Here is a 14,295-nt window from a genome sequence, read left to right on the forward strand (position 1 = left end):
CCATAGGCACAGGGCCAAAGATGACCAGATGACATGGAAAGGAGGAGAAAAAACATTCTTTGAAAGGGAGGACCAAGGAAATGGGGCTCGACTCAAGAACACTTCCATCAGATAACAATCAGAGTAACAGCCTCACTTTTATAACTGTGGATCCAAGAGCTATATACATGCTCCATACATCATTAAACTGTGAGCCCCTTGAGGGCAGAGACTATTTTTTATCTTTCTTTGTATCCTCAGTATTTAGCTGGCACATAGTAGGCACTTAACAAATGCTTATCGACTGACTAGAACAAGAAAGTCAGAGTCAGCCATGCAAAAGTGATGTCTTCTTTTCTATCTTGGCTAAACTGAGGTGGAGCCATGGAAGTAGGTTACCTTGAACTTCAAAGATAGTCCTCCTCCTCATCCTCAATTCTTCATGGGTCTATTATACTTGAGTTTATAAGACCTTGTGCAAAGGTGATGCTAAAGATTTAAAATGTAGACTGTGATGTTGCCTTGGACAGCAGATCTCTCATCACCCCTATTTGCAAACACCTTCATAACATACACTTGAGAAAATGCCTATAAAATCCATGGAAGGACTTAGATTGGATGGAGTGAGATACATCAAAGTAAACGAGATTTCCTAGGGAAAGGTGGCATCAAAAGGACAGTGGACGTTTTGACTCTGGTACATGCAGAACCTCCAACACTCATTGGAGTGTCAGTAGTGATGGATTGGAATTAATTCCAGCATTTTGGAAATCCTAACAGGACACCACAAGCAAACAGGGGGGACTTAGTATCCCCTAGTACACTTTGACCACTTATGCAGATTGTGCCGAGGCTTAAAGAGGACAGTGACAAAAGCCAGTGAATATCATAGAAGCACTAGCTTTTTGATTTCTGTACTGGATCCTGGGGTACTTAACTTTGTTGACTCTCTACTATCAGAAAGGTAGGAGGACTGGTAGAGATAGAAGCCCAGCAAGAGGAGAGGCATGTTGTTACGGTATGAATGGGGTATGGGAATGTGCTCAGGGCTCAACCCACAAAATCCAGTTCACTCACTCACAACCATTCAGAAGGATTCCTTTATCTATGATGGAAGATATCAGAAACTATCTTAAAGCTTATTAGGGGGCAGCTAGGTGGTGCAGTGGATAAAGCACCAGCCCTGCATTCAGGAGGACCCGAGTTCAAATGTGGCCTCAGACACTTGACACTTACTAGCTGTGTGACCTTGGGCAAATCACTTAACCCTCATTGCCCCACCCAAAAAAGCTTATTAATAACATCATGATAGGATCTAGCAGCACTCTTTATGATTCACCAATATTAATGATACCTAAAAGAAGAGAAAGCTATAAATATGAGGTATGTCTATTTATTAACTTACATCTCAAAGTTTTAGGTAAAGGATGTGATCCAAATATTCACAACCAGCACATCTCCCTGTTGAGAAAAAAGCTCAGCAAAGCCAGTTTCAGCTCAGAAAACCTGGGACATTAACGCTTACTGGCTGTGTGACCCTGGGCAAGTCACTTAACCCCAATTGCCTCACAAAAAAAACCCCCCAAACAAACCTGGGACAAAGAAGCAATGATATGATATTAGGAGGATACATCCTCAAGATTGCCAACAAAGAAAGAAGGCTCTATTGAAAATCTTGATGTTTAAGGAATTCACAAACTGGTTGACTAATAGAAAGCTAAAAAAGTTAAGTGACCAGGAAACTTGTTTGCTTATGAAATAGCTTCAAAAAAGGAAGAAGCCTCTAGAAAAATTATTCATCATAACCCCTTATTTCTGCGAGGAAGCTTAGGTGAATTTTCCAATGAACAGGTGATGAAAATTATGATGGACACTCACCTGAGTGAATGATGAGAGAAAGAGACTGTCTACCAGTTGCGCAATGATTGTGTGGCCCAATTATGGGTGCTAAAAGAAACATTTCCATTGAAAGGGACCACACATAGGACAAGACGACTAAAATCATTGTGAACTCCTTTCTTGCTTAGGACTGCTACCCAGACTCTTAGGGTACAGACACAAACTGCATAGCACAATCATACTGATAGTTGATCTGCTGTTACCTCTAACAGAGAAATCAGTCTATGATGATCCTGAAGGTCAATCCACACTATCTACTAGGTCGAGTATAGAAACTGAGAGATTGGCCAGTGATAGGAGAACCAAATACCTCAGACACATGCATTAGACTAACTTGGGCACACAAGGTAACACAATTGATGAAGTTCTGAACTTGGAGTTGTAAAAATATTTTTGGTGGCTAGCCTAATTTGGGGGGCTAATCTGACTGGAGGACTAATCTGGGGACTTCTGACTATTTGGCTATCTGACTGCGTTTAATTTAATATGGGCCATTTATAAAGTTCTACCACACTGCTCCACTCCCAAATTGATAAGCAAAATATTAAGAAGCCTCTTAACCAAATAATCAAAGCAGAGTTCATTTATGAGATACTATTTCAAATTAGGAATACAGGGAAATAAAGTACAACCTGACTGCTTTCCTGAGGTCTCTTTCCACTGCAGCTCTTTCCCACTTGCTGCTCTTCGAACTTTTTGAATACAATTAGGGCCTTAGCTGCCTCCGGCCTCAGGGCACGTTACGCTTTCCCTGGTCTGTAATAAGGCCTGTAACCTTTTTAATACAATAAGGACCTTAGCCGCGCCCTGCCTCAGGGCACTCAGGTCCTTTATTCTAACTCCAAGCCCCTTTCATTTTGTAAAACCCCTGCTTCTAACTTTTCTCTCCTCCTTACTGCCACCACTGAACCCCTGTGTTTCTCTCTCACCGACCTTCTGTCTGTCTGCTCTGTCAGTCTGCCCTTCGGCCTCTCTTTTCCCTGCTCCTAGTCCTTCTCGTCTTCTCGTCTTCTCCTTCGTCCTTGTAGCTCCGTCTCTAGTCTGCCATGCTCCAACCTTTCTAATCTCGCCAGCCGTGCCCCACTCTAGTCAGCCTCTCTCCTCTAGTCCCCCAGCCCCTAACTCCCAGGTCTATATATACACACCTTTTCTTCTCTCCACTCAAATCTCGGGACTTCCTTCTCCCCCACAGACCAAGCTAATCCGCCAGCCAGAGCTGTAGCTGGTGGGGGGGAGGGGTGTGCTCTCGAGCCTCATGCCTCAGCACAGGCTATCTGGGATCTTTCAGATAGCTCCGCTCAGGTCGGAGGGAGCTGGGGCTTTTTTTCCCCCCCAGCTGTCTGTCCTGGGTCTTGTATAGCTCAGGGGCTTTTGAGGGCCTAAGGCTTTTTTTTTTCTTTTTTTTTTTTTGCGGGGCAATGGGGGTTAAGTGACTTGCCCAGGGTCACACAGCTAGTTAAGTGTCAAGTGTCTGAGGCCGGATTTGAACTCAGGTACTCCTTTTTCCACTGCGCCACCTAGCTGCCTTGGGCCTAAGGCTTTCTAATCTCAGCCTAAAGGTAGGGTCCCCAAATCAAAATAAATTTCCCCAGAGTCAAGAATGAGAGAGAGAGAGAGAGAGAGAGAGAGAGAGAGAGAGAGAGAGAGAGAGAGAGAAGCACTGAATAGGAGAAATACACAGTTGATTAAAAAAATTGTGAATGTGAATGGGATGAGTTCATCCATGAAACAGAAGCAAATAGAAGAATGGGTTAAAAAACAGAACACAATAATATATTGTTTACAAAAAAAGACATTTGAGACAGAGATACACATAAAGTAAAAATAAGGGACTAGATCAGAATCTATTCTGCTTCTGCAGAGGTTAAAAAAAAGGAAGGGTAGTAATGATGATCTTAGACAAAGCAAAAGCATAAATAGGCCTAATTTTAAAAGATAGCATATACAGTGAAGTAATATCAATACTAAATATATATGCACCAAATGGCATAGCATCCAAATTTTTAAAAGTTAAATGAGTTATGTGAAGAAATAGACAGTAAAACTATACTACTGAGGGACCTCAACTTTCCCCTCTAAAAACTAAAATAAACAAAAAAGAAGTTAAGGAGATGAATAGAATCTTAAAAAGTTAGACATTATAGATCTCTGGAGAAAACTGAATGGGAATAGAAAGAAGTATGCCTTCTTTTCTCAGCTGTACCTAGAACCTTTACAAAAATTGACCATGAAGGGGCAGCTAGGTGGCACAGTGGATAAAGCACCGGACCTGGATTCAGGAGGACCTGAGTTCAAATCCAGCCTCAGATACTTGACACTTACTAGCTGTGTGACCTTGGACAAGTCACCTAACACTTGTTGCCATACAAAAAAAAAATTTGACCAAGTATTAGAACATTGAAACCTCAGAACCAAATGTAGAAAAGAAGAAATATTAAATGCATCCTTTTCAGACCATAATGCAATAAAAATTATATTCAATAAGGGGTCATGGAAACAGATTAAAAATTAATTGGAAACTAAATAATCTAATCCTAAAGAATAAGTGAGTCAAAGAACAAATCATAGAAACAATCAATAATTTCACAAAAAAGAATGACAACAATGAGACAACATATCAAAATTTATGGGGTGTAGACAAAACAGTTCTTAGGAGGAAATTTATATCTCTAAATGCTTACATCAATAAAATAGAGAAAGAGCAAATCAATAAATTGGGAATTCAACTTTTTTTAAAAAACTAAAAAAACTAGAAAGGGAATATATTAAAAATCCCCAATTAAACAACAAATTTGGAAATTTCTTGAAAATCAAAGATCAATAAAATTGAAAGTCAGAAAACCATTAGGCTAATAAATAAAAATAGGAAATGGTTTTATAAAAAAAAGTTAGATTAAGCTATTGGTTAATTTGATTAAAAAAACAAAGAAGAAAACCAAATTACCAATATCAAAAACAAAAAAGGTGAATGAACCACCAATAAGGAGGAAGTTAAACAATTACTAGGAGCTATTTTACCCAATTATATGCCAGTGTGACAATTTAAGTGAAATGGGTGAATATTTACAAAAATATAAATTGCCCAAATTAACAGAAGGGGAAGAATATTGAAATAATGCTATCTTAGAAAAAGAAATTGAACAAATCATCACTGAGGTCCCTAAGAAAAAATCTCCAGGACCAATGAATTCACAATTAAATTCTAACAAATATTTATTATTAAAATTTATTTATTTTTTTAGTTTTCAACATTTGTTTACATAAGATTTCCAATTTCACATTTTTCTCCCTCCCTCCCCTCCCTCCCCCATCCCCTAGCCAGCAGGTAATCTGATTTAGGTTTTATACACACACACACACACACACACACACACACACACACACACACATATAAAATAACATTAAACATATTTCTGCATTAGTCATGTTATAAGAGAAGAATCAGAGCAAAAAGTAAAAACCTCAGAAAAGAAAAACAACAGCACCAAAAACAAAAGAAATAGTATGGTCCAATCAGCATCCATATTCCACAGTTCCTTTTTTTTTCTTCTGGATTTGGAGAGCCTTTTCCATCATGAGTCCTTTGGAACTTTCTTGTACCGTTATATTGGTGAGAAGAATCTAGTCTATCACAGTTGATCAACACATAATGTCTAACAAATATTTAAAGAACAATGAATTCCAATACTATATAAACTATTTGGAAAAATGGGTAAAAGAGTCCTACCAAATTCTTTTTACCACACATATGGTGCTGACACTTAAAACAGGAAGAGCAAAAACAAAAAGAAAACTATACACCAATTTCCCTAATAAGTATTGATGAAAAAATTTTAAATAAAGTACTAGCAAGGAGATGTAATAAATCACAAAGATTATACACTATGATGATGTGGGATTTATGCCAGGAATGTGGGACTAGTTCAATATTAGGAAAACTATCAGCATAATTTACTAGCATATCAATAACAAAGTCAAAAAACAATTATTTCTTTTTTGTTTTTAAGTGAGGCAATTGGGGTTAAGTGACTTGCCCAGGGTCACACAGCTAGTAAGTGTTAAGTGTCTGAGGCCAGATTAAAACTCAGGTACTCCTGAATCCAGGGCCAGTGCTTTCTCCACTGCGCCACCTAGCTGCCCTGGCTTTTCCATTTCAAGTAATAAAATTACTTATTTTATCTTTTGTAATTGAATCTACCCAACATGTTATTAAGAATACACTGTACGGGGCAGCTAGGTGGCGCAGTGGATAGATCACTGGCCCTGGATTCAGGAGGACCTGAGTTCAAATCCGGCCTCAGACACTTGACACTTAACTAGCTGTGTGACCCTGGGCAAGTCACTTAACCCCAATTGCCTCAAAGATTAAAACAAAAAACAAGAATACACTGTAGTGGGGATTTGAACCTGAGTTCAAATCTGGCCTCAGACACTTGACACTTACTAGCTGTGTGACCCTGGGCAAGTCACTTAACCCTTATTGCCCTGCAAAAACAAAAATAAAAAAACAAAAAGAATACATTGTAGAGGGCAGCTAGGTGGCGCAGTGGATAGAACACTGACCCTGGATTCAGGAGTACCTGAGTTCAAATCCAGCCTCAGACACTTGACACTTACTAGCTGTGTGACCTTGGGCAAGTCACTTAACCCTCATTGCCCAACCAAAAAAATAAAAAAGGCAAAAAAAAAAAAAAAGAATACACTGTGAAAGGTATGATCTTTAATATTAAGATCACATACTCATTTAGAATGTATTATTGGGGGGCAGAGCCAAGATGGTAGAGGAGAAGCAATGACTTGCCTGAACTCTCCCCAAGACCCCTCTGAATACCTTAAAATAGAACATATTATGCACTATAGTATGAGGTGCTGGCCTCAGCTTAATTTTTGGCCTGATGCTTTCTGGTTTTCCAGTAGTTTTTATCAAATAAGGAGTTATTTCCCAAGCAATTTATGTTTTCCAGTTTATCAACACTTGGCTAAATGACTTTCCCAGGGTCACATAGCTAGTAAGTGTCTGAGGCCAGATTTGAATTCATGAAAAGGAGTCTTCCTAGTTTCTGGCCTGGTGCTTTAATCCACTGGGCCACCTAGCTGCCCTCAAGAAGATTAGCAGGAAGGTTGTTCCTGACAGAAGAGAGTGGTTATTTCCTCTCTAAGCTCTCACCTTGCGTCCTAGTGAGCTTGTTTGCAACAGGGAGAAAGTCACAAGACAGGATAAAAGGATATTATGTTTGTAGCAAGCAAGGTTTGTAGTCATATACAGCATGGGAATGTCATTGTGTGACTTGAGGAGAGAAAAAATAGAAATCTCTAGCCTCTTCTTGTCTCCACCCCACCCCCACCCCCCTCTCCATCCTTCATCAAGGGAGACTTTCATTCCTGCCAGGAAGTAAAACAGTCCGTTGAGGCCAGAAGCTTGACTGCTCTGGTCTCCTTAGAAAAAGACAGGTACTAGGCTTGAATTATATTTATTTGTCCCATTAAATATTATTAGTCTAGGAGATGTAGGTTTTATGTTCAAGCTAACTTCTGGTTGCTGTTTATTAGCTGGGGAAAAGGAGGACCAATTTTTTTTTATGAGAGAGCCAGGGAAATGATTCATCTTTTATTGGAGGGAAGAAAATATTACAATATATCTCAGGTAAACCAATCCAGGGACTCAGTGGCTCAACTGGTGGGGTACCCGTTTGTAATGGGTTCCACAGTTAGGGCAACGCTGTATCTAGCCTTTGTGAAAAGCCAGAACCAGATGACTGCACTGTTGTCCTCTTCACAGATAGAGCTCACTATTCCCTTGTCAGTGATGGAAGGGACCAGGTTTGGCTCCTCCTTAGTCCCTGGAGCTGCCTTTGGGGCTAACATATCGTAGGGATCTAAATCATTCCTTGCAGCCATCATAATATCTCTCTCCAAACCAGTAGCCTGCTCTTTATCAGAAGGGATGCCTCCTCTGCTCACCATGGAGCGAGCGGCAGCCTGAGCCAGGCCACAGGCCCTCAAGGCCTGGACAGCCAGTGCCCCGGTGCCCCACAGTAACCTTGAAGCCATCACGACTGAGACAGGAATGAGCAGGACCAAATCTTTAAATCCAAAGCATGACTCCCTTCCTACCAAATACTACTACAATGAACATACATAGAATTAGCAAAGAAACCCATTTATCCAAGTCAATAGCAAAACAAAAATCAGAAATCATACATAGAAGAACATATATCAGACAATACAGAGTGAAGGAGCTTTCCAGTTGAGAATTAGAAAACTGTTCAGCCAAGAAAGAAAGAGTCCTAGTTCTCACCCAAGGGGAAATCCCCCTAAATCTCTAGTGTGGCAAGCTGAAAAAGAGACATGATGGAGACTGCCAGCTCTTCTCATCTCAGCATCGTACCAGAATTTTACATTCCCTTTATTAACCTGAAGCGGCATGGGGATCATCCATCTTCTCTCTTGAAGCTAGAAGCCCAGTGAGCCCCAAAGAGCACCACAAGAGACTTGGAAAGACTGAATAGACTCAAAACAGTTTAAGAGAGCCTGGAGCTTTCCCGTTCCAAATCTCCACTTACACCCCCTCCCATCATGAAGTACAAAACATTGATCTCCACCAATAAGGGCAGGGTACTTTTCCAAATGGATTTGGGACTCAGGTTACATATTTATGTTGCTAAATCCTCATTTCATTCCCTGGCTTCTTTCTACTCCTTTGTAATTCAGATTACTGGGACAGAGAAGGGAGTGCTTCAGACTACACGTGTGTTCCTGGCTGTTACTTCTGCACGAGACTCAGGGAGCACATGGAGAGGTAAGGACACATCACCCAGTGTTGGCCAAAAACTGGATCTCCATAGGAATGAAGCAACTAGAAATTGGTATACCTGGCAGAGGCTTAAAACCTAGAGCCCAGATGGGAACCTAGAGCCTCAAGTAGCACAAATAGGAACACAGGGAAAAGACAATAAAACCTAGAGGAGAGGGGCAGCTAGGTGGCGAATTGGATAGAGCACTGGCTCTGGAGTCAGGAGTACCTGAGTTCAAATCCGGCCTCAGACACTTAACACTTACTAGCTGTGTGACCCTGGGCAAGTCACTTAACCCCAATTGCCTCACTAAAAAACAATAACAACAACAAAAACCTAGAGGAGAAAAAAAAATAGAGTTGCTGAGACTGACAAGTATTTTGAATTATGAATAGTGCTAGGTTAGTGCTGACCTGGAGCTAATTTTCTTTTTAACCATGAGTTTGAAGTGAGCAGTCAAAGCTCCATATTGCCTTTTCTTTCTTCTAAAGATTTCCTTTAAAAATTTTTTTGGTATCTTTTCTCTATCATCCTCATTTCCCAATTTATCCCTCCATCATTCCTTATCACAAAGAATAAGAAATAAAGAGGAAAAAAGTAGTTTAGAAAGCAAACCAATGGAGGCAGCTAGGTGGCCCAGTGGATAGAGCACTGGCCCTGGATTCAGGAGGACCTGAGTTCAAATCCAGCCTCAGACACTTGACACTTACTAGCTGTGTGACCCTGGGCAAGTCACTTAACCCTCACTGTCCTGGGTGAAAAAAAAGGAAGGAAGAAAAAAGAAAAACAATTCATCAACCAAGCAAAGATTATAAATAATGTTCTACACACAGGAGTGTGCTGGTAAATGTTAAACAATCGCCTCTCTGGTAGAAAAAATATATACAGGACATGTTTTTAAGATTAACCTGCATCATTAACTTTTTTCCCATCACTTTCTTAAGTCTAGACAATCAATAAATCAATCCTTGATTTCTGGTTTGCCAATTTCCAAGGTGTAAATGCTCACATTGAAAATTTTATAATTGGTTTCGGAAAACTGGTTCAAGCCAACTCCAGCACACCACCATTTACATCCCCAGTTCTCTATCTTTGCCAAGAAGGGAGGGAGATATATTCCCATACCTCTTTCCTTACAACATTTAGTTTCCTTTTTGTTGTTGTTCTTTCCATTTCCATTGTTATAGTCATTTTGAGAGTTGTTTTCCTACTTCTGGTGCATCAGTTCATATAATTATGTGCATGCTTCTCTATATTCTTCATATCTATAATTTCTAACAGTACAGTAATATTCTATTCTATTCATATATTTTCTCTCTACTTCCCAATCAATGGGCATCAACTTTGTTTTGAATTCTTCTTTACTCCAAAAAGTGCTCCTATAAATATCTGATAAATATGAGAGATTTATTTGTATCTTGGTCCATCTGAGGGTATATATCGAGGCATTGGAATTTCTGAATCAAAGAGCATAAACATTTTAGTCACTTTCTTAGCATACTTCCAAATTGTTTTCCAAAATGATTGGCTCAATTCAGTGTCCCTATTTTTCTTTTTCTTTTTTTTGGTGAGGCAATTGGGGTTAAGTGACTTGCCCAGGGTCATACAGCTAGTACGTGTCAAGTGTCTGAGACTGGATTTGAACTCAGGTCCTCCTGAATCCAGGGCCAGTGCTCTATCCACTGCACCACCTAGCTGTCCCCAGTGTCCCTATTTTTTGACAATCCTATATATCTCTTCATTTTCATCAATTTGCTGGGTTTGACTTGTTGAAATTTGAATGTGAATTTTTCTTATTAGTGATTTGGATCAATATACATATAGTTATTAATAGTTTGTAATGTTTCTTTTGAGAACTTCTTGTCCATATCCTTTGACTACTTATCTATTTGGGAATGACTTTGGTCTCCAATATTTCTATTAGTTACCTATATATTTTGGAGATTAGACCCCTTTCTAAAAATATTTGGCTTATACGCCCCCCAGGTGTTCCTTCTTATTACTAGTGACATTGATTTTGTTTATTCAAATACATTTATATTTTATATACTTGAAATTGTCTAATTTATCTTTTGCTGTCATCTTTGTCCCTTGCTTAGTCAAGAATTTTCACCCTAGTCATAAAAGTGGAAGATTTAAATCTTTCTTAATTTTTTATTACTATGACCTCTAATATTCAAGTCATGTATTCATGTTGAGTTTTGGGGGGTATATAGTATAAGGTGATAGTTTACACTTAATTAATGTCACAATACTTTTCAACTTTCCCAGAATTTATTGCTAGTGAGTTTTTTCATAAGAAATTTATGTTCTTGGGTTTATCTAGCACTGAATTCTTTAATTTGTTACTGATTCTTCCTTAAGTGTTTCACTGATGTCCTTTTTTATTTTTTATCCAGTGCCAAATATTTTTTTGATAATTGCTGATTTACAGTATAATTTAACATATGAAAATGTCATTCCTCCACTCATTCCTATGTTTTCTCATTATTTCTCTTTAGATTTGAAGTCTTTTGTTTCTAAAAGTAATTTTTATTGTTTTAGCTAGCCCGATAAAGTTTGCCCTTAGTAGTTTAATTGGTATAGCACTAGGGCTATCAATTAACTTGGGCAGTACTACCTTTTTTATTATATTGGCACTGACCAGGAATGAGCACTGAAAATTTCTTCATTCATTTAACTATTTCTTTAAGACTATTTTTAATCATATCAATATGGGTGGTGAGTTTGCCTTGGCCTATTGGCTCCCAGATAGCTTATGAAATTAGTAGTTAACTTTAATGGGACTTCCCTTTCTATGATTACCTCCTGGGTTTTGTTATTGCTATATAAAAATACTATTGGGTTTTTTTTGAGGCAATTGGGGTTAAGTGACTTTCCCAGGGTCACACAGCTAGTTAGTGTCAAGTGTCTGAGCCCGGTTTTGAACTCAGGTACTCCTGAATCCAGGGCCAGTGCTTTATCCACTGTGCCATCTAGCTGCCCCAGTACTATTGATTTTTAAAGGTTTATTTTGTATTCTGCTACTTTACTAAATTATCCTTACTATCCTTGCTAATTCCCTAGGATTTTCTAAGTAAGCCATTGTCATCAGTGACTCAGGATAGTATTATCTCCCCTTTGCCTATGTTGATTACTTTGGGGTTCTTTTTCTCATTTCTTAATGGTAACATTAGCATTTCTCAAACCATGTCAAATAAGTATAGATAAAGGCAAGATCCTTGCTTTATTCCTGCATTTATTGTTAAAGATTCTACTGTTTCCTCATTGAATATAGTAAGACTAGCTTTGGGTTTTTAATATATATATATATATATTAATCTTATTTTTAAAAGGCTTATGCCTATGTTTTATAGGATTTTTTTTTACCACAAGTGAACATTGTACTTTGTCAAAAAGCATTTTTTGTATCTATCAATAAAGTCATGGTTTGGGATGGTTAAATATGTTAGTTGTTTCTTAATATTGAACCATCCTTCTATTCTTGACATAAATTCAAATTTATTTCAGCGACTCATTCTTTGGAGATATCATACTAATCTTTCTGCTTGTATTTTACTTAAAATATTTGAATTAGTATTAATAAGTGATACATTTTCTTTTAGTACATGACCTTGAGACAAGGAGTAAATATTTCTCTCATGTTCCTTTACAACCAGCCATAGGTGTGTGAGGTGGGAACTTACTCTGGACACGATAGAAGATCTGGAAGAACAAATGCAGGAAAGATAGAAGATGGGTACAAGGTACATAATATCACATTCCTAAAGAACATTCTTCATGACAACCATGTTAGTAAGGTGATACAAGGATTTTTTCCACTCATTTTCTAGTTAGAGAAACTGACATTCAGGAAATTTCATATCACTGAGGGAGCAAATGGTGGAGACATCTAAATGGAAGAGAGTTGGTTCAGAAAACTGCACTGAACTAACTTCAGAAGGCATCACAGAAGGGGTAGCTAGGTGGTGCAGTGGGTAGAGCACCAGCCCTGGATTCAGGAGGACCTGAGTTCAAATCTCACCTCAGACACTTGACATTTACTAGCTGTGTGACCCTGGGCAAGTCACTTAACCCCAATTGCCTCAGAGAGAGAGAGAGAGAGAGAGAGAGATCACAAAGGAGAAAAAGAGAAGGAGGAAGAAGAGGCTGAAAGGAGTGAGAGACAGAGAAAGAAAGGAAGAGATGAGTGCCAGCCAGAAATAAAGGACATATAGTTCTAGAAGGTTACTTTGGAAAACCAGGGAATGGTTTGTTCTATGTAGCTTACACAGGGATAGAGAAGGAAAGGATTGCATTTTTTATAGTCTTTTTGGTTTCCAATGAATGTATTTCTAATTTTCCAATTTCCAATTTTTAATATTTCCTCTTTTGTGATTATTTTGGTTTCTAAGGTTTCTAGTTTTTAAAATGCCCACATCATTAATTAGCTCTGTCCTTTTCTATTTTGTTAATGTATATTCATATTAGGGATTTAATGTTAATATTTAGGGATTTAATTTTTCCCTGAGGACTGCTTTAGATACATCTCAAAAGTTTTGCATGTTGTTTCATCATTAGCATTGAAGTTTGTATAATCATTAATTGTTTTTATGTTTTGTTCTTTCACCCACTAGCTATTTAGAAGCCTTGGCAGCCTAAAGAGAGTGGGTGGGAGGAGCTTTGGCAGCCTAAAGAGAGTGGGTGGGAGGAGCTTTGGCAGCCTGAAGAGGGTGGGAGGGGAGTCCGTGGGTGCTATTGCAACCACCTGGGTCTCACCCTATTATTGACTGCAGGTGGGCATGTTACTGGGTTGGCAAAGAAGAGTGATAACACTGCAGGGGAGCCATAATAGGGAGAGAGTAAACCCTTGTAGAGTGGGCTAGTACTGTACTGGATAGGGATCAATTTGCCTATTGGGTTGGGTACCTCTTCCTTTCTTTTGGATGTCTGGGAGTCAGAAGTATCAGCTTCTTGGACACTAGAGCCATCAGACAGACTAAACAGGAAAAAGATCAAAAGGGCTTGTCAGAATGCCGGACAGAGATTCTGGGGCATATAGCAAATAGCCAACCATGGGAGAAAAGAGCTTCTGATGCTGAATCCTCTGATAAGCCATTTATCAAGGCACTCAGTGTAGAGAAAAATTACCATGTTCCATCGCTATTACTATGTGATGTTGGTTATGTATAGGAGGGAGATGAAGCTCTCCTCAGCCAGTGATAGATAAAATTACAAACCAAAGTAGGAGTTCAGACCTTGCTAGAAACCAGTCAGGTGTGTGGGAGTTTCAATTGTGTTTTATCCTTCAATGACAGTGGATACCTAGGCACCATTCAGCTGAAGCAAAGGGCTCACAACCTGCACCAATTCTTGTCTTTACCTGCCACTGAAGTCTACTTAGGGTTAACTCCTAGGGAAGCTTCACTTCTCAGTAGGGGAAGTTGGTTTCTCCATTCTCACATTGATTGGCTCATCACCTGCAACCATAGTTATTCCAAGGATAATTTGATTTTTTTATACTGCTCTTGGGTTTCTCCAAAAAGAATGGGGTGGGGGCTTAGGAATAAAAAGTTATCCATTTTATCATATGAATCAAGGTGAGTAATTTTATTCCCCCACAGAAAGCAACAACAAACATGAC

General features: G+C 38.9%; 1 protein-coding gene across 1 annotated transcript; it reads right to left on the reverse strand.

Annotated features, from left to right (window-relative positions):
- Positions 1–7,548: 7,548 nt before the first annotated feature.
- LOC122739023 (cytochrome c oxidase subunit 5B, mitochondrial-like) lies at positions 7,549–7,929 on the reverse strand. The gene has a single exon (XM_043980886.1). It carries the CDS (start codon positions 7,927–7,929, stop codon positions 7,549–7,551), a length of 381 nt encoding a protein of 126 aa, XP_043836821.1.
- Between the last annotated feature and the right edge of the window lie 6,366 nt (positions 7,930–14,295).

Source organism: Dromiciops gliroides, chromosome 1, assembly GCF_019393635.1.
Source record: "Dromiciops gliroides isolate mDroGli1 chromosome 1, mDroGli1.pri, whole genome shotgun sequence".
NCBI lineage: Eukaryota > Metazoa > Chordata > Mammalia > Microbiotheria > Microbiotheriidae > Dromiciops > Dromiciops gliroides.

What these genes read in the sequence shown, in the direction of transcription:
- LOC122739023 (XM_043980886.1), bottom strand. Translation starts at nt 7,929, where the DNA reads ATGGCTTCAAGGTTACTGTGGGGCACCGGGGCACTGGCTGTCCAGGCC.